Below are 19,474 nucleotides of genomic sequence, written 5' to 3' on the forward strand. Positions count from 1 at the left end.
GTAAACATAGCCTCTTTTTTTCATCATGAAATACACCCTTGCCTTATAGAAAATTTCATCGTAGTTTTGCAAATATTTGTCTTTTCTGAATTCTTGAATATTTATAGGACTTAGTGGGAGAACAGTGTATAAACCTTAATAAATTTTGGCACCTAGGGTGCATGCTCTCTCTCATGTTTGTTCCTTTTCACAGTCTGTCTCTTTGACTTATTGTACATCCTTTCATTTCCAATATGAAGGTTATCAACATAATTTATTGCTGAATATTTTTATTTAATATAGTACGATGAAGATAGTGGTGATAGATGTTAACTTTTCATGTTTATTTGGAAGAAAATACAGTGTCTTCAGTCATTTTTCTCTGTATTAAAAGGAGATAATGATTCTTATTTCAGTATAGAATATTAGCTCCCACATTGATTAGAGTATGGTGGCTATGGATTGAAACTCCAGGCCATGAAATATTTCCAATTATCCCCAGAAGAGGAAACAAAGCAAATAATAAACAGATTTTCCCTTTATATGAAAATCCATAATTCTTCAAAGTGAACTTTTATCTGATAAATTCTTACAGATTAAATATTAATATGTATTGTTATGGTATTAGCATATAAAATTCAGTCCTTATCTTTGGTATATAATTAGGTTATGTTAAAGATGTATACAGCATTAGCGTATTGAAAATTACCTTACCTGATTGTAGATTTCCAACATTCTTTTGCTGACATTAATATAATTGAAGGTAATTCATAGGCCCTAAATATTATATAAGAAGGAAAACATTTTATTCTGTAAGTACTGACTGAAATTTTGCGTTATTATCCGCTGAATTCAGAGTCACCATGTATGTATTAATGGTAAAGCAAGTACTACTTTACAATTTAATATTATAAAATACTAATATTAAAACAGTTAATATTTGGAAGATGCATAATAAAATAATCTTGCTCTCTTTTTGTGACAATCGTGAAAATTTGAGTTGGAGCCAAATGTGCATCATTTAACAATTCCTGAATATCCAATTCACTTGGTAACTTTTCCTTATGAAAACCTCATTGCTTGCTAAATGATAAAGATTACATTTATAGTAGTAAATATGCTTTTAAAACTTTACTCCTTTGTTGTTTTTGAAAGAGACATATTTAATTCCAAAGGTACTTATAAATTTGGTAATCAGCAATTACAATTTTGTCATACAGCCTGACATCTTGAAGTATTTCAGCTAAACGTACACTGTAAGATAGTCAGACTTAAGTAAAAATACACCTCCCACTACCTTTGTGATCAAACATAAAAGAGGAGCCAGAAGATAGGTTTTTGTCACCTGGGTTCTTTTTAAAACTTAAATTTAGTAATATTCATTTTTAATGATTTGTTTTTTTAAAACAAAAAATGTTCTGCCTGTATAGATTACTTTTTAGAGGTACTCCATGTATATATGTACATGTGTGTTTGTTGGTTTTAATAATACTGATTCACTCTCCTTATAAATTATAGATTATATGTTACCTCTTCACAAAATATGTTTGTTGATATTAAATAATTGTTCTGAATTTGAATATAATCTTTAGTGGCTAGCAAGATTATTAGTTCAGTAGGTATACATACTACTTCCTTAGGGAGAATGTTTAACCAAACTTAGCTAAGAGATGTCTGTCTTGAAAATGCATATTTACAAATTGTTTGTATACCCATCTTTGAATATTTGAACTCTCATTTTCAATATTCATTTTAAAGATAGCATTTCTTGTGGCTGTCACCTCAGCTTCAGTGATTTTTTTTTTTTTTTTTTTTTGTGGGAGGTGGTACCTCGAGTGCAAGTCATTTTGAACTTATTTATATCTCTACAGTTTAAGAAATTAGCCCCATCATTTTTTCGCCCAGTGTAAAAAAAGTGAATTCCCTATTGGAGTATGCGTGAAATTGGATGACTGAAAGACGAAAGCATCAATGGAAGTTGACATTTTTTGCTCTTCTTTTTGGAGTAAAGCTTAATAGAATATTGAGTTAGGTTTGTATCTCTTGAATATATGTTGCATTCCCATTTTGTTGTATGGGAATAAACCTACACAGAATGAATCAGTAGCTGTGTGAGTAACTTATATTTTCTATCTATCACCATATATGTAATCATTTGGAGGGGAAGGATTTGTCGTTAAATGACTGAATATGAATTGTATGTTTTTGAGATAACTGGAGAAGATAAATGTAAAAGAAAAAAATATCACTTGTGGGAGGGGTAAACTTTTTTGTCCATTTCATTTTTTATTCACTGTAAATTTCTCCCTTGTGTATGATGTCTGGCAGACAGTCTTAACTGAAGAAAGTAGAAGTGGGTAGGAAGAATGTTTCATATTTAATAATTTCTGTTGCAAATAAAGTATGCTAGTCTAGCCCACGAAAATGATTATGAGGAAGACTGGTTGGAGTATAGAATAATTACTTTTTTTTGTTTTCTGTGTATCATATTGAATATTTTTGCTGCTGTTGATATATTTATGTGTTAGTAATTTTGACGGCTTTTGGATAATTCCACTCTAGAGGGAGAAGTGGTGGGCGGTCCTTCCTGTGACACGACCCTTGAGTGACAGTTCTATTTGATTGCCTCCGGTACTGTGAGGAAAGGACACGACTCTATGGTGAGGACTGATGGACATACATTATCTGAGAAAAGAAACTACCAGGTAAGACCAGTCTTTTTTCTTTTTTCTCTATTGGTCTTGTAGCTATTTTGAAACTGTTTAAATGTGTTATATGTAATTGGAACCAGCAAATTCGATACACCTCAATTTGAAAATTTGGGTTTATAATTTTAAATTAAGTACTGGATTTGATAGTTGAAACAGTTGGCAACACTTTTCAAAATAAAGCATATTCATAATGTATATTCTTTTAGTGTGTCAAATCAGGTTTTCTGAGATGTTTGTCAAAACTTAGATTATATCATATACAAGTTATGACTTCATAACTGGATTCAAAGCTAGTAAAAACGAAAGTGTTGATTTCCTATTATTCCTGGAAGACTAAACCCTAAGTCTTGTGCTATATTTTGGATAACAAAGTATATGTCCCAGAAATGTAGACAAAAGTGAGTATAGAAGAAATAGAAATGAGAAACCCAGGGTGCTCAGAGACCCAAATTCTATTGAATTTGTTATTAGTTTGCTGTCCTTAAAATGCTAGATTCTTGTTTTCTCATTTAATAAAGTGGTTAATCATATCCATTGCTTATTCAGTGTGTAGGAAGGCTGAAAGAATAGTGGAAATGTAACGTTGCTATTTCTGAACTTTGAAAAGAAGGTGAATTTTAAAGATTGTGCTATTAGACAGTGGTTTAAAGAAAACCAACATATTTGAATTTAGTTTTTTAAAGGAAATATCCTTTATTCATTTGATAGTGATCTGTTATCACATTTATTTAGTTATCCGGAATACAGAATACTTTAAAGCTTGAGTACAAATAAACTTTTAGGCTTCCTGCGCAGATATGTGTCCAACGTCTCGACCTCCCACACTTCCTTTCACTCATCAGTTCATTCTCTCTAGGTTGTGAAGGCAACTAGTATGATAGCAGCAGCTTTGGTTAACCGTTTATCTGCTAACCATTTATTTTAGCCCAGCTAATCTTTCCTTCCCTCAAATTGGAAAAGTGAGCAGTGGAGCAAATTGTAAATTAGTCTTTTTGGTGTATCGTATAACAAAGAGCCTTTGACTATAAGATCTGGGTTCTGGTTTAGGCACTGTTCCTAATTAAAAATAATGTCATATTTAACCTTTCTAGAATTTTTTTCTAACTTGGTGTCTAAAGTTTCTTGCCAGATCTTTATGATTTTAATAAGCCAGAGAAAACTGAGGCTATGCTGAATCAGTTTTCTCTGTAAGCTTTCTTCTGAGTCGTCCTCATAGACTTGACCAACATAGCCTTTGCTAATTATTTGTACTCAGGTGTAGCTCCTGCTTCCCAACCGCTTCCAATTACCTTGACTCATAAGATTTTAATTGGTCACACTTCTTGGACTTCTGCATCTTTTGGTAGGTTCTGCCAAATTATTTTAAGAATTTTGTGATTCTGAATTATGTAGCTTTTCAGTGCTCATAATCCAGTTTGTAAAGTGTGAATGTAGAATTTTTATGTAATTACACACTGTAGTTAATTTGTCTCATGGAACCATATTAATATAGAATTCCAAAATTTATAGTTAAGAAAGAAAACAGAATTAGGTTTTATACATGAAGACATCTGCTTATTCTTGCTCATTCTACACTAAAAATACTCCATTGTTCCAGTCACATTATTTACAAATAATCCAGGTTTTTTAGCATACCTGGAAAACACATTTTTGGTTATGGTTTTGCTGCCTCAAAATGTCGTCCCTTTTCTCTCTTCGTTTATTGATACATAGTTGTACATATTTATGAGGTACGTGTGGTATTTTGTCACATGTATAGAATGTGTATATAAGAATGTATGGGAAATTCAAAGGAATGTTCATCACTAAAGTAACATTTGTATTTGTACTGGTAGTCTAAGAATTTTTATATTCTTAATATATTCATCATAATACCTAACAGGAAATTCTGTTTCTATACATGTGCTTTTCAGAGTAGGGTTCAAAAATAAAATAATTTTACAATCCAGCTTTAAACAGCTGTTTCCAAGGATACTTCAATATGCATTTAGCATCACTAAGTAAAAACAAAAGAGAAAAGGGACGACATAGAGGGATAAATTCTAGTGTTCCTTAGCAGAGTAGGGTGACTATAATTAACAAGGTATTGTATATTTCAAAATAGCTAGAAGAGAGAACTTAAATCTTCCGAATTGATAAAAATGATTTTGGATTTTTAAAAATTCTATTTTGGAGGAAATGTATTTATTTTCCAAGGATAAAGTAGAATTTTGTTGTGTCTATGTTTATAACCATTTTCATTTATCTTTGAGGGCTTTTGCTTTTGAGAGATACTTTGTATTTATTCGAACATTCTGATAATAGGCTAATACTCCAGAGTTTAACAAGAATTTTTGTAACATTTCTCCAGGTCTCATTTCCTTATGGACCTGATTAAAGCCTTAGGAATTTAGTTTAGGAAGGTACATTCCCTCGGCTATGTGCTAAAGACAGTGACTTTTAAATGGGCATGGTTTGAAGTATTGATTTTTATGGTGGTATCTACTTTGTGTGTTTCCTTTCTTACTATAAATTTAAGCCCAGTTAGGTATTCAGAGTTTGAATACAGTAGTTGAAGTTTATTTGCAGAGATAGACTTGCATATTAGTTCAGATAAAACAATTTATATGGCTCACGGTTCATTTTTGGATTGTCAAGGTTTTTCCAAGGAAATGCACCTTCAGTTTTTGTAAGCATTTTCTTATCTTCCTCTAATTTAGACTAACTTACCCTAACTATGAGCATGCGCATGCACAAATATAAACCATCTTAATTACCAATGTAACTAATCAATGGCTTTCCCTTTTTTGTTTTTTTTTGGGGGGAGGTTGTTGTTGTTTTGAGACGGACTCTCACTCTGTCGCCCAGGCTGGAGTGCAGTGGTGCACTCACTGCAACCTCCGCCTCCCGGGTTCAAGCTATTCTCCTGCCTCAGCCTCCTGAGTAGCTGGATTACAGGTGCGCGCCACCACGCCCAGCTAATTTTTGTATTTTTAGTAGAGATGGAGTTTCACCATGTTGGTCAGGCTGGCTTCGAACTCCTGACCTCGTAATCTGTCCGCCTCGGCCTCTGGAAGTGCTGGGATTACAGGTGTGAGCCTCCCTGCCCGACCCTGCTTTCCCTTTGTTAGGTAGCATATTCAAGCTTCTAAACATTACATTTAGACTTCCCACATTCTGGCCTTCTTAACATACATTTACCTTTCCAGTATCTGTCCTGTTACTCTTTGTAGTAGATTTTCCCATTTAGTGATACAACACTACTTTTAATCTCCCTGCCATGCAGTTTTAAATCCACAAGGGTTTACTTATATTGGTTATTTTCATGTAATGCCTCACCTTTGTTCACATGATTCAAGAATTAAGTGTCAGTTTTTCCAGACGTCACGCTATGGTAGACTCAGTGTTCCTTTCCCTTTCTTTCATAGCCTTTAACATACTTCTAGTTCAGAGTTTACCATAATACATTGTAGTTGTGGTTATTTGTCCTTGTCTTCCTGTAGACTTGTGCAGTCCAGTGCCATAGGCACTAGTCACAAGTAGCTATTTAAATTTAAACTCATTTAAATTAAATAAACTTGAAAGTTCATTGGTCACATTAACCACATTTCAAATGCTCAGTGGCTACATGCTGCTAATGGCTACTGTATTGAACAGTGCAGGTACAGAACATTTCCATCATTGCAGAAAATCGAATTCGATAATACTGCTGTATCTAATAAGCTTCTTGAAAACTGGGACCGTATCTATTTATTTTGGTACTGCCAATACCTAGCTTGGTGCCTGGTATGTAGATAGGTGTTCAGTGCATGTTGTTCCAATAAAATTAAACAAAACAGTGAAAGAAGGGAAAGGAAGAAATGGAAAGTATACTGGGTAACATAACCATTGTAAGTGGTATGGAAAAATAGAGGTATTTTCAAGATATTTAGATGTTACTTTGAGTGGAACTTTTCAATATGAGGTCATTGGTCACATCATATGCTAGCTCATTCAGTGCATTATCTACAAACTGGGTCTAATGCATCCTAGTCCATAGGTTTCTGAAGAATGATTCATAACCTAAAACACTGTATTTTTGTGGACTATAGTATGTCAGAGAACTGTAACAATGATTGTATTGCCGTTTTCTTCCCCAACATTAAATACCTTACTTCCTTTTTATTAACTTTAAAAATCACAGATGCCTATTACCAAAACGTTGAAGAAAAATACGGAATATAAAGTAACAATGAGAAAGTTTGCCTTGACAACTTTACTCTTAAGAGTTTGTTGTGTACCTTTTCAGATCTTTACTAGTGACTACATAGTGTAGCTGTGATTCATCGTCTTTGTCTTTAACAAATGTGTATTTTCCTGCATTGTACTTAATGGAGCTGTTTCCGTTTCCCATTCTTTCCTCTGCCCTCTTCCCCAGAAGTAATCAGCAGTTTTAATTTTGTGTTTCATTCTTTATATTTTTATAACTTTATTACATATATGTGTTTCAGTATATTGAGGTACATCTTTTTATGTATTGTGTGGCAATTTTTTGGAAAGTGGTGCCCCATATTTTATTATTTTGAGTAGGAAAAATCATAATGAATTTTCAGCCCACTCAAGACCCTAAACAATTTCCTAGATATAGCTAAAGTACTCAACACCTACTTGACAATTCACCAAGGATTTCTCCATAATACAGAGTATTTAAAATACAAGCTACTTAATATAAACAGAAACAAATGAATCACTAAGTATATTTCCATTTAGTATGTGCTGTATTCAGATCATTTTTCTTTTATACTGCAATAAAAATGTAATTGTAAATAAACAATTAAATGTATTTCCTTTCTTTTATTGTGAGTGGCACATTATTGAACTTTTTTTTCTCCCTGAAGTTCAGGATGCATCTTACACCTTATGGTGACTTTGAGTCATGGTTGTGACAAACAGTACCAGCACCAAAGCATCTTAGAATCTATGATATATAGTATATTAGAGATATATAATGAATGTAAAGAACACTTAATGAAATAAAATCATAGCTGAGTGTAGTGCTGTGCACCTGTAGTCCTAGCTACTGGAGAGGGTGATGTGGGAGAATAATAGCTTGAGCCCCAGAGTTTGAGGCTGCGGTAGGCTATCATCACACCACTGCACTCCAGCCTGTGTGACAGAGCAAAACCTTCTCAGTCAGTTGGTCGATCGATCAGTCGATTGATGGATCGATAGATGGATAGAATTTTATTAAATTAATACTTAATTGAAAATTTGTCAGATCTGGTACCCAGAGAAGAAAAATTGAGTTTTTAGTTATTACTGCCGCTTGGTGTTGAGTGAAGATGAATAAGAGCAACCTAATGACAGAATGAGTTTAAAAAAAGGAAAAAAGCCTGAATCCAGTGAATTGGTTCAGTTTTCTCTTCTTTGCTCTTGAAAGTCTTGCAACCAGATGGCTGTGATATGTTATCACTAGCCAGAGAAAGGGATAGAAAAAACTCACATGGATGGCTTTTTATGTGCCCTTTACTTGCATTTGTACAGCTGCTTAAGATGAAGTTGCTCTTATAATTAAATTTTTGATTGTGAAAGCTCTGTTCATGTCATGATCACATGATTAGCAACAGAAGTCACTTTGACTCCGTGATGTAAACATTTTTTTTTTTGAAATGGAGTTTCTCTCTTGTTGCTCAGGCTGGAGTGCAATGGCGTGATCGCTTGAGTGCTCACCGCAACCTCCGCCTCCCAGGTTCAAGTGATTCTCCTGCCTCAGCCTCCTGAGTAGCTGGGATTACAGGCATGTGCCACCACGCCCAGCTAATTTTGCTTTTTTTTTTTTTTAGTAGAGACAGGGTTTCTCCATATTGGTCAGGCTGGTCTTGAACTCCTGACCTCAGGGGATCCATCTGCCTCGGCCTCCCAAATTGCTGGGTTTACAGGTGTGAGCCACTGCACCCACCTTTTTTTTTTTTTTTTTTTTTTGAGACAGGGTCTCTCTCACCCAGGCTGGAGTACAGTGGCACCGTCTTCACTCACTGCAGCCTCTGCCACCTGAGTTCAAGCAATTTTCATGCCTCAACCTCCCAAGTAGTTAGAACTACCTACACGCACCACCATGTCCGACTAATTTTTGTATTTTCAGTAGATACAGGATTTCACCATGTGGGCCACGCTAGTCTCGAACTCCTGACCTCAGGTGATCTGCCTGTCTTGGCCTCCCCAAAGTGTTGGGATTATAGGCATGAGCCACTGTACTGGCCTAATCTAAATTTTTTAATTTGACCTTTTTTTTTTTTCCTGGTGTTCATGGCTTCTCTTTGTCCTCTTTCTCAGGCCAACCAGTAATGTCAAATCAAGTTAAATGAATTCCCAAGTTCCTCATTGGTTGGCTCATTGCTGTGTGATGCTAAGTGTTAACCTTTCTTTGAATTTATTATATATTCTGATACTTTTTTTATTATCATCTGAAATCATCAAATAAGGTGACATTTGTTTTCCAAAACGTAAGTTTCACTAAGACACCTGGTTTATGGCACCCTTAGTGAATTGGTAATTTTTTCATAGTGCCCTTGGGCCAAAAGAAACTCTGCTAAGTAAGTAATTAGGTCCAAATCACTTATATTCACATGATTATCTGATAGATATTGCTGTATTTCCTAAGAAGATATAAAATATCTAGTAGCACCCCTGTGTGTTCACTCTGGTGTTCCTTTTGGCAATGTATGCCTTAGACTTTGTATATGAAATATGAAATGTTCTCTTTCAAAAAAATACATTTAAGTGGTTTGCCTTAATCGTAAATATGAAATGTGTACTCATTAAATCAAAAGTTAAGGCATTAATGCAGATATTTCTGTGAATCAGAGAAAATACAGAAGCAAGCAAAGTTATCTTTTAAGAGGTAATTCTTAGGTCTTGTGTGGAGTCTAGGATGATAGCATTGATGGTGGCAGGTTTAGTTTTTTTTTTAATCTTTCTGAATTTCCACATAAAAATAGAACCAACTAGACAGCAAAACTAAAACTCATGAAAACATTTATAACAAAACTTGTTGACTAAGTGTCCCCATGAACCCCAATACAAGCAGGTGAGAACTAAGAAAAAGACGTACAGTTACCAGTTTTTATGTATAAAAAAGAGAAACATTGGAATGTCTGATGGACCTGAGAATGGAAGCACCCAAAGTAGTCAACAAGTATTCACTGGTAAGTACGATTAGCCAGTTTGAAATTGGGAGAGATTTTGTCAGCTTCATAAGGTGAGTGTGAGGGACCCATGGTAAGGCTAGTGATTGGAGCAGCTTAGCTCTGTGACCTCCTGAGAATGACCCACCAGTGTGTCCTTCTAGGATTCCACTGAGGAGAGGAATTAAAATTGTGCAGGAAGGGGACAACAGAGACATTGGAAAGAGAAGGTCCAGACAAAAATGGGAGAGGGGAACAGAACCAGGAAATCTCAGTAAATAAGCGATCGTGTTTTCAAACACTATGTGAAAATAACAGAGGAGAGAACTTTATGAAGTTAGAAAAGTTTATCTGAACAAAGCAGTATTCTAAAAATTCAGGAAGATTCAATTCCTAAGAGGTGTTCTAGAAATATGTTTGGGAGTGTTTATACCAATTTTGAACCTCCTCAGTACTCATATTCATCTGACGTTTGATAATTTCAGAATTAAAATTTTTTCCATCTGTTGAGGTTGTGTTTGATATATTGAGATATTCTTCAATATATTGAGATAGTCTTTTAAAAAAGATTTTTTGTTTTGTCTTCCATATTTAGTCTACCTGAAATTGATTTTTGTACATGGTGATAGGAGTACAGTTTCCTTTCCCCTGCACCTAAATTATCATATTAGCATTGTGTACCAATTCGTTCTACCCTCCTTAACTATTCAGCAGTGCTAGCTCTGTTGTAAATCAAGTTTCTCTTTATATGCATGGATTTCTTATGTTTCTGTTACCTTGATGTGTTTGTCTGTGCCTGTACCAATATCATGTTTTCTTAAATACTAAAGCTTTGTGTTAAATCTTCGTGTCTGTCTGTCTACCCTTTTCTTCATAAGAGTCTTGACTTGGTCTTTTACTCTATGACAAATTTAAAATATTCATGAAAATGCTCCCCTCCAACAACAAAAAGAAGTATTGAGTTTGTAAGTGGAATTGCATTGACTTTAGTTTTCTTTGCGGAAGAATCGATAAGTATATGATATTCTTCCTAACCCGGAATTTATATATTGAGTTCTTTCGTATTTTCTCTCAAAGTTTTATATTTTTTTCATAAGGGACTTAGAAATCTTTAGTCTGATTTATGACTACTTTTGTTGCTTTTCTTGGTTGTAAATTTAAAAAATATTTTTAGTTATAGGTGTTATTGAAATATAGTTGATTTTTAAAATTGATTTTTGTATCAATGTTGCTAAACATTTTAATTTTTATAATTTATGTGTAGGCTTTGGGGGGGTTCATGTAATTAAACACATCATTAGGAAATGACAGTTTTGAAATTGTCACCGGTTTTGAAGTTGTCATCATTAAATAATGTTTGATACAGGATTTTTTTAATAGATATACTTTGTCAGGGTAAAGAAATTGTTCATGATGCTACCTTATAAATTTTTCCTCTGTAGCATCTTTTTTCTTCTTAAGGTTGTTTACTATGTGCCTTTTCCCCTTATTTGGTCAGACTTGCTAGTGATTTGTCAGTTTTACTAGGAGTCAAATTTTAGCCTTTTTTATTTCTAAAATTTAGTTTTGTTTTTTATTCATCAGTGTTCTTTAATGTTTTCCTTTCACTTCTTAGAGTTTGTTATACTGTTCTTTAATCTTATGTTTTTAATTTTCCGGGTAATTAACTTACCAGGTTCATCTAGTTATCTTTTTGTTGCTGGTTTCTCATGTAATTTCATTTTGGTTCAAGAACGTGGTCTGTATGATACAATTATTTGTTTATGTGTTCGAACAAAATGTATATTAACCAAATTGGCAGGTGTATTGCTTTGCTTCTCTCCATTAGATCAACTTTGTTAATCTTACTATGTATATCTTACGTATCCATATAATCATTTATCCCTTTGTTTAGATCTGGATTCCAGTATATCTTATTTCTTTAATTATTTTATACATTTTTGTGTTTAGCATGTGATAAATCCAACAATTGGAAGTTGTCACAGATTATGCTGATGTTTTTGTTTCTGCTGGTTCTCATTGTGCTTTGTTTCCTTGTATGTGTATTAAGCTATCATTTCATGTTTCTTAGAACTCTGGGAATTCTTTGAGGACTAGGTAGAAGGGGACATTTCTCCCAAGGGGATTTTCACTTTTTTTTGCTAAGCCCCTAAGGCACTACCAATGCAGAACCAATTCCAAATAAAATATTTGTTTGAGGTTGCAGTCCACATAGGTAATGTGAATTCATGCTTGCTTGTGGCTATAAATTTTCAGAGCATTCCGTCACCACTTTTTGCTTGCCATAAATACCAGGAACATCAAGATTTTTGCTGTATTCTTCATTAAGGGGTTATTACAAATACGGTGTAGCTCTTTTTTTTTTTTTTTTTTTTTTTGAGGTAGAGTTTCACTCTTGTCGCCCAGGCTGGAGTGCAATGGTGCAATCTTGGCTCACTGCAACCTCTGCCTCCCTGGTTCAAGTGATTCTCCTGCCTCAGCCTCCCGAGTAGCTGGGATTACAGGCGCCTGCCACCACATCCGGCTAATTTTTTTTGTATTTTTAGTATAGATGGGGTTTCACCACATTGGCCAGGCTAGTCTCGAACTCCTGACCTCAGGTGATCCATCCACCTCGGCCTGGGATTACAGTGCTGGGATTACAGGCATGAGCCACTGCTCCCAGCCATGGTGTAACATTTTAAGGTACCTGATTTATAAAAAGATTTTTTAAATAGCTTCTCCTTTAGGGGGATATAAGCTTGTGGCTTCTCTGGAATTCTAGCTTTTACTCTTGTTTCAGGGTGCTGAATTTCCCTTCCTCCCTTCCAGGTTCAGCTGTACACTTAAAAATGTAACCTCTGTTAGTGTTTATTTTGTTCATTACTATATCCTCGCCTGAGAATAGTGTCTGGCATGTAGTAAGTATTGTTGATTGGATAAAGTTAATATTTTATGAAGCAATTTTAGTTGTTATTTAGTGGAGCGTTCTGGGTTCTTAGTAGTACTACCAAAAAACATCTATTTTAATTATTCTTTAGATCTCAGCTGAAATCTCACTTTCTAAGGGAAACATTTTCTGCTTAGACTTCTGTTATATTTTCTCGTGGTTCATGGTAATTTTAGGGGTGGTGGTAATGTTATTTCTGCTTTTTATTATCATTCATAATTGAATAGGTTTGTTGACTCATTTTCTTCCCATCTTTTCCTTTCTCTTTTTACTTCTTATCCCTTTCTTCTCTCGTTTCCCTTCTTTTGTTTAATTCCCTCCCTTGCCCTGCTTTCTTTATTTTCTTGCTCACTTCTCTTCTTTTTTTCTTCCCTTCTTCATAATATTTTTCTTCTGCCTAAAGGATTAAAAATTGTTTTCCTAAGGCATTTCTAGTGGTAATGAATTCTTTTAGGTTTTGTTTGAAAAGTCTTTATTTCACCTTTATTTGTAAATATACTTTCACTGAGTCTGAAGTTCAAAATTGACAGGTTTTTTGCTTTTAGAATTTTTTAAATGGTGCTTCACTATCTTATTTCCATGAAAAGTCTGCTGTCATTCTTATCTTTAGTCTTTTGTATATAATATACCTTTTTCTCTCTGGCTAATACTAAGATTTTTAAATTTGTCACTTATTTTACACAGCTTTGTTAAGGTCTATGTCGGTATAATTTTTTCGTGAGTCTTATGCATGGGATTTGTTGAGCATCTTGAATTTGTATGTTTATACAAATTTAGGAATTTTTTTCATCCATTATTTATTTGAATATATTATCCGTCTTCAGTGTCCTTTGAGGACTCCAATTACACATATATCAACTTGCCTGGAGTTGTCCCATAGCTTACTGATGCTTTGTTCATTTTTTTTTCTTTTTTTCTCACCGTGTTTTAGTTAGGATAAAATATTACTATGTTTTTAAGTTTGCTAATCTTTTCTTCGGCATGCCAATTATTCTGCCTTCTTTTACATACAAAATGTAATTATAACTCTTTGAATATCATTGTGTACTAATTCTGTTACTCATGTTTCCTGGTAGAAACTATGTCTGTTTCTATTGAGTGTTGGTTTTTTTTTCCCTCCTCATTGCCTGTTCTCTTTTACTGCTTCTTTGTATGGCTGGTGATTTTTGCTTAGATGCCAGTCTTTGGAAACTTTATCTTGTTGACTGCTATATAATGTTTGTATTTGTGTTAATATTCCTTAGATTTCTTGTGGTTGCAGTTACTAATAATAGAAACCATTTGATCTTTGAGACATCCGTTTCTTTTTTTTTTTTTTTTTTTAGGTCTTGTTTAACAGAACCAGAGTAGTCTTTAGGGTTAATTTTCTTTCAACTACTTAAACAATTCTTTTCTGAATTATGTAAATTATGTTTTTCTACTCTGGCTGGTAGGAAAATAAATGATTTCCAGCCCTGTCTGGGCCGTGGGGATTGTTTTCTGTTTCTTTCAGGTGGCTTTTTTTTTTTTTTAGTTTCTGGTAGTTTCCTTACATGCATGTGCTAATCAGTACTTAGCTGAAGACTCAGAGGGACCCTCTGCATATTTTCAGAACTGTTTCTCTGTGCCACTGTCTCTCGTCTAGTGTCCCAGCCTGTTCTTTCTGGCTGCCTTTAATTACCCAGACTCTCTTCTCCACTTCCTCAGTTCACAAAGATTGCTGGGCTCCACCAATCTGGAATCCTTCTCCCTTACTGCAGACTGAAAACTCTTCCGGTCTTATAAGCAAGGGTAGTTGTTGAGCCTTCATTGATTCTTTCTCTTGTCTCAGGGATTGTTGTCCTGCACGGCCTAATATCCTGTGTCTAAAATCCATTGTTTAATATATTTTGTCCATTTCCAAGTTGTTTTAGGTGGGCTACTGCTACAACTAGTACTACCACTACTCTCTCTTGGTTGGAAGTGAAAATCTTAATGTTTCATTTTTTTGAAGTATTTTTTCTTATTAAAAATTTTTTTATAGAGACAAGGTCTCACTATATCTTAAATTTTTTATAGAGACAAGGTCTCACTATGTCAGACTTGTCTTAAATTCCTGGTGTCAAGTGATCCTCCCACCTTAGCCTCTCAAGATGCTGGGATTACAGGTGTGAGCCACTGCACCCCTATTTCATTTTTAAAAACTGTATTTTGGTGGAGAAGATGAATGAAAACCATTCCTGATAAAGAGAATAAGCTTTTGTGTCAATATTCAGACAAGGCTTGGAAACTTTCTGTTGTATAAAATACTATATAGTGTGCAATATACACAAATTTCGGACCATTTCTCAGCACTTAAGGTCATTTAGAAAGAAATATAAAACAGTACAGGTCAGTAAATGAATTCCAGTTCTTACGTAGAATTGTCACAGTCCTGAGTCAATTTAACTTAAAAGTTGAACTGTTTGCCCTGAATTTCCTGATTCCCTTAAGAATCCAGGAGGCTCATAGATACAGTGGTCATTCATTTTCTCAGCTGTAAGGTAAAAATTTTACTAATTAGCGTTTCTTTAAAAAATCTGTGTTGTATAGCATAAAATAGTATATTATCTCTGTATTATTTTATCTGGATCAGTAAATTAAAGACAGTATAACAAATGTGCTAATTTTTATATGATTTTTGAAGATGTTTTCAAGGATTTTTGAAAATGTGAAGAAAACATCTTCAATTTTTGAAGATGTTTTCAAGGAAAAAGGAAACACCCTTATTAGGGCCAAAAATGCTAAGAGCACATGAAATTTTACACCTATTCTTTTCTACCAAGGCACTTTTCTAAAGGCACTGTGATAAAGCTAAAACAAATGTGCTTGGTGGAGTGAAGAGCCTTTAGTTTGAGCCACTAGTCTTCATCTTCTACCTGAATCACTTGGGTCCATTTATGTAAAGTGTTTGACACTGTGGGCATAGTTAACAGTGAAATCTTTAAAAGATTTGGTTTGCTTTGTTAAAGCATTTCTGTTAAATAGAGAAGGAAAGTAGAAAATTACCATTAGAACACCACGGTAGGCCTGGCACGGTGGCTCATGCCTGTAATTCCAGCACTTTGGGAGGCTGAGGCGGGCAGATCACAATGTCAGGAGATTGAGACTAGCCTGGCTAACATGGTGAAACCCCATCTCTACTAAAAATACAAAAAATTAGCTGGGCGTGGTGACGGGCACCTGTAGTCCCAGCTACTCAGGAGGTTGAGGCAGGAGAATGGTGTGAACCCGGGAGGCAGAGTTTGCAGTGAGCCGAGATCGTGCCACCGCACTCCAGCCTGGGCGACAAGCAAGACTCCGTCTCAAACAAACAAACAAACAAACCACGGAATAGTTACTGCAAGCAATATTCATGGATGAATGCTATAATGAGTGGACAGAAATGTAAGGACAGACAGGTATTTGCATGTTCTCACAGTACTTCTCCAAAACATTTCTTATTTAAAAAGAGAAAACTAGTAATTTACAGTGGAGAAAACTTCCAGATATACCACGTTAACCATGATCAAGGTTAACTTCACCTGTAATAAGACATATTAACATCATATGCACTCATATATTGGAATACATGCATCACATATGATACACTTGAGAAGACTACATCACCTCTGTGGTGATGTGGCTTTCAGAATGCACAGCTTCAATCTAATTATGAGAAAATATCTGACCCAAATTGTGGGACATTCTGCAGTGTGTGTGATATAACATCAATATTGGGAAAGATGAGAGGAAAGACTGGAATAAGTCTCGGATTGGAGAAGACTAAGGAAATGTAAAACTAAATGTAAGGAGTTGGGGGACAAAGTATTGTAAGTTTAAATAGACAAGGAATTCCTTACTGAGATGACTTCATAGCTGAAGTAGGTGAATAGGAAGCCATCTGGATTTCTAGAGAAAGAGCATTCCTGGAGGATAACAAATGCAAGGGCTTAGAGACAGGAGTATGTCTGATGTGTTTGAGGAATAGCAAGGAGGCCAGTATGGCAGGAGCACATGAAGAGACGGGGAGAATGCTAACAGAGGAGACTAGAGATAACAGAGTAAGGTCATGTGAAGGCCTTGGAGGCCTTGGTATTGGTGCAGGAGTCCATTGTAAATGTGTTTCACCTCTGTTCCCTTTGATTTCTGACGTTCTTTTATTCTGAGCATGAAGGGGATAAAGTATATGAGTATAAAAGGTAATACCTAACATCTAGCACTGGGTGTAGTAGATGCTCACTCAATGATTATTGAATTAGTGTACATGGCTAGATGTTTAGAAACATTTTAAAGATCATGTCTTCCCTTGCTAAAGGAATACTTTTCATTTTTAATTACTTCCTATAACATAAATTAGGATTCTGATACCTCTTTATATTTTTAAAATGTAAAGGTTTTAAAATAATTCGTCACCTTCAGTAATACCTATTTATGCTATTGAATAGATGTCTTAAATAAGCTTCTATTTTTATTCGTTTTAGAGTCTATTTTTCTCTAATAACTCACTTTTTATATTTTCAAAGATTCAACATTTTTGTAAAAGTGAATCAATTTAGTATCTTTTTCTTTTCCTTTTTTTTTTTTCGAGATGGAGTTTTGCTCTTATTGCCCAGGCTGGAGTGCAATGGTGCGATCTTAACTCACTACACCCTCTGCCTCCTGGGTTCAAGCGATTCTCCTGCCTCAGCCTCCCGAGTAGTTGGTGTTACAGGCATGCGCCACCATGCCTGGCTAATTTTGTATTTTTAGTAGAGACAGGGTTTCTCCTTGTTGGTCATGCTGTTCTCGAACTCCCAACCTCAGGTGATCTGCCCACCTCAGCCTCCCAAAGTGCTGGGGTTATAGGCATGAGCCACTGTGTCTGGCCTGGATTTCATATCTTATTTAAATCCTATATTCAGATTGTTTTGTTTTAAAATCTTAAAATTTTTCTCTTTGTTATCTCATTTGGTTAAAGTGCCAAGTTTTTTTTTTTTTTTAATTGGAGGGGTCCTTATTTGTTTTTATCAGCATGGAACAGTTAAGAAATTCACTTTTTCCCAAGGAATGTACTTATATCAGAGTTATGTGTAGTTTTTACAAGTTCACTGGCCCACCTTTAGGAATTTTAAGTACATCCACATAGTGCAACTTTAATTCTGCTTGTTGATGGTGTTAATGTGTATGAGAGCCTTAGATTTAATGTTGAGTACTCGAGAGAGCAAGAGAGTGTACAAGGAGTGGATAGGCACAAAGTATTTGAACACATTGTCTTACATGTTTTCATGATGGCCAGGTAAGCTCTGTCTTTGCATTTTCTGGAAAAGTGTGTAAGGTTATAATGAGCACTGGTTTTTTTATTTTATTTTATTTTTTTTTTGTAAACTTAGTACTTTGAATTAGTCTAAAAGATGAACCTGGGTTTCAGGAATAATGAAGAGGTGAACAGGGAGTCATAATGTTGAAACTGGACATTCAGAACTTTCTAGCATGATTTCCTTATTTTTCAAAGAGCGGAAGAATCCCGTCGTTTATCATGTTCTGGTTGGACTCCTTTCTTACTGTTTGCTGGAGTTGAACTTAAGAGCTATGGTGTCAACCCTCCTGTAATATCTCAGGGGAGCTCCTAGTGTGGGGCTGGTACCATGGCTCACCCTCCAACCTTTCCTTCTTCACTTCAGCCTCCAGCTCTGAGCTTTCCAATCCCCAGAGTAGCAAATGTTGAAAGAAGTTGCACAGGTAAGTATGTGGTGGGGAAAGCCGGGGGAAAAATGGTACTGTCATCAGTATTTTGAGGGTGAATGTTGGGCCATTTTATCAATGAGTCATTTTATTAGTTTAGAAATACAAAGTTTGTTATAAATTATTTTTCTCATAAAACTCATAGTTTAAAAAAATAGTGTAGAAAAAATAATTTTAATTCTTGTTAGATGTGAAATAGGAAAAAACCTTAATAAACTATTAATATTATAATGCAAAGGAAGGTTCTTAAATTTTTTTAAACTTTATATTCTCCACAGTTTATATAACAGGTCCAGAAAACCCATGTTCAAAAAAGAAGCTAAAAAAAAAGTTGGGCAAGGCGTAAGTCCATAGGCTATAATTTTGCCATATGTAACTTGGTCTCAGAAGGAGGCAAGTTTTGGTTTTCTTCCACTAGCTTTAGATGTGCTATTTTTTCCCGAGGTGTTAGGCAGGTAGCTATGTTTTTAATCTTTACAAAAATACAGACTTCAAACATCTTCTTCCTTGAAGTCTTGACAGGAGGACTGGAACATTTCTACCAATCTCTAGGTTTGAAGTTAACAAAAATAAGTATAGATACCTGGTACATAATTCAGCAAATATTTGTTGAACGAATGAATAAACTCATCACATCCTGTGTCCTCTGCGTGCATGCGTGTGTGTGTGTGTGTGTGTGTGTGTGTGTGTCTGTGAGAGAGAGAGAGAGAGAGAGGGAGAGGTCAACACTCCTGGCATTTTCTCCTTCTCTGCCTTGCACTGGAAATCATGATCTAAACATTACAGATTTAATTTTGTAGGGATGTAGCTCTGGGTCTTCACTACCAAACTTTTGAGCTTCTTCTCAGAAAGCTTTCAAAACTTGTTTCTTTTGTTCTCCTACATCTATTCCATATAATTCATGTTCGTGTGATTTATAGATTTTTGCACATACAAGACATTCACATTAAACCCAAGAAAAACGGACTCTTAAGATGGCCTATGGTTGCTAAATTTCTTGAGAGAAAGTATGT

General features: G+C 35.0%; 1 protein-coding gene across 7 annotated transcripts in view; it reads left to right on the forward strand.

The window, feature by feature from the left end:
• The window catches only part of CNOT2 (CCR4-NOT transcription complex subunit 2), a 109,752-nt gene that overhangs the window by 35,893 nt on the left and 54,385 nt on the right, over positions 1 to 19,474 (forward strand). For 5 of the 7 annotated variants that reach the window (XR_002515704.2, XR_002515703.2, XM_017946000.3 and 2 more), the window contains exon 2: positions 2,542 to 2,684. The exons of 1 other annotated variant lie outside the window; for it this stretch is intronic. Coding sequence is in view for 4 of the 6 variants with exons in the window: in XM_017946000.3 (XP_017801489.2) it covers positions 2,637 to 2,684 (48 nt within the window). In the remaining 2 variants the exon portion in view is untranslated. Of the gene's footprint in view, positions 1 to 1,994; positions 2,012 to 2,541; positions 2,685 to 19,474 lie in introns of those variants that run through there. One more of the 7 variants, XM_021922595.1, reaches the window with a different exon arrangement.

This window comes from Papio anubis, chromosome 9 (assembly GCF_008728515.1).
Source record: "Papio anubis isolate 15944 chromosome 9, Panubis1.0, whole genome shotgun sequence".
Classification (NCBI taxonomy): Eukaryota; Metazoa; Chordata; class Mammalia; order Primates; family Cercopithecidae; genus Papio; species Papio anubis.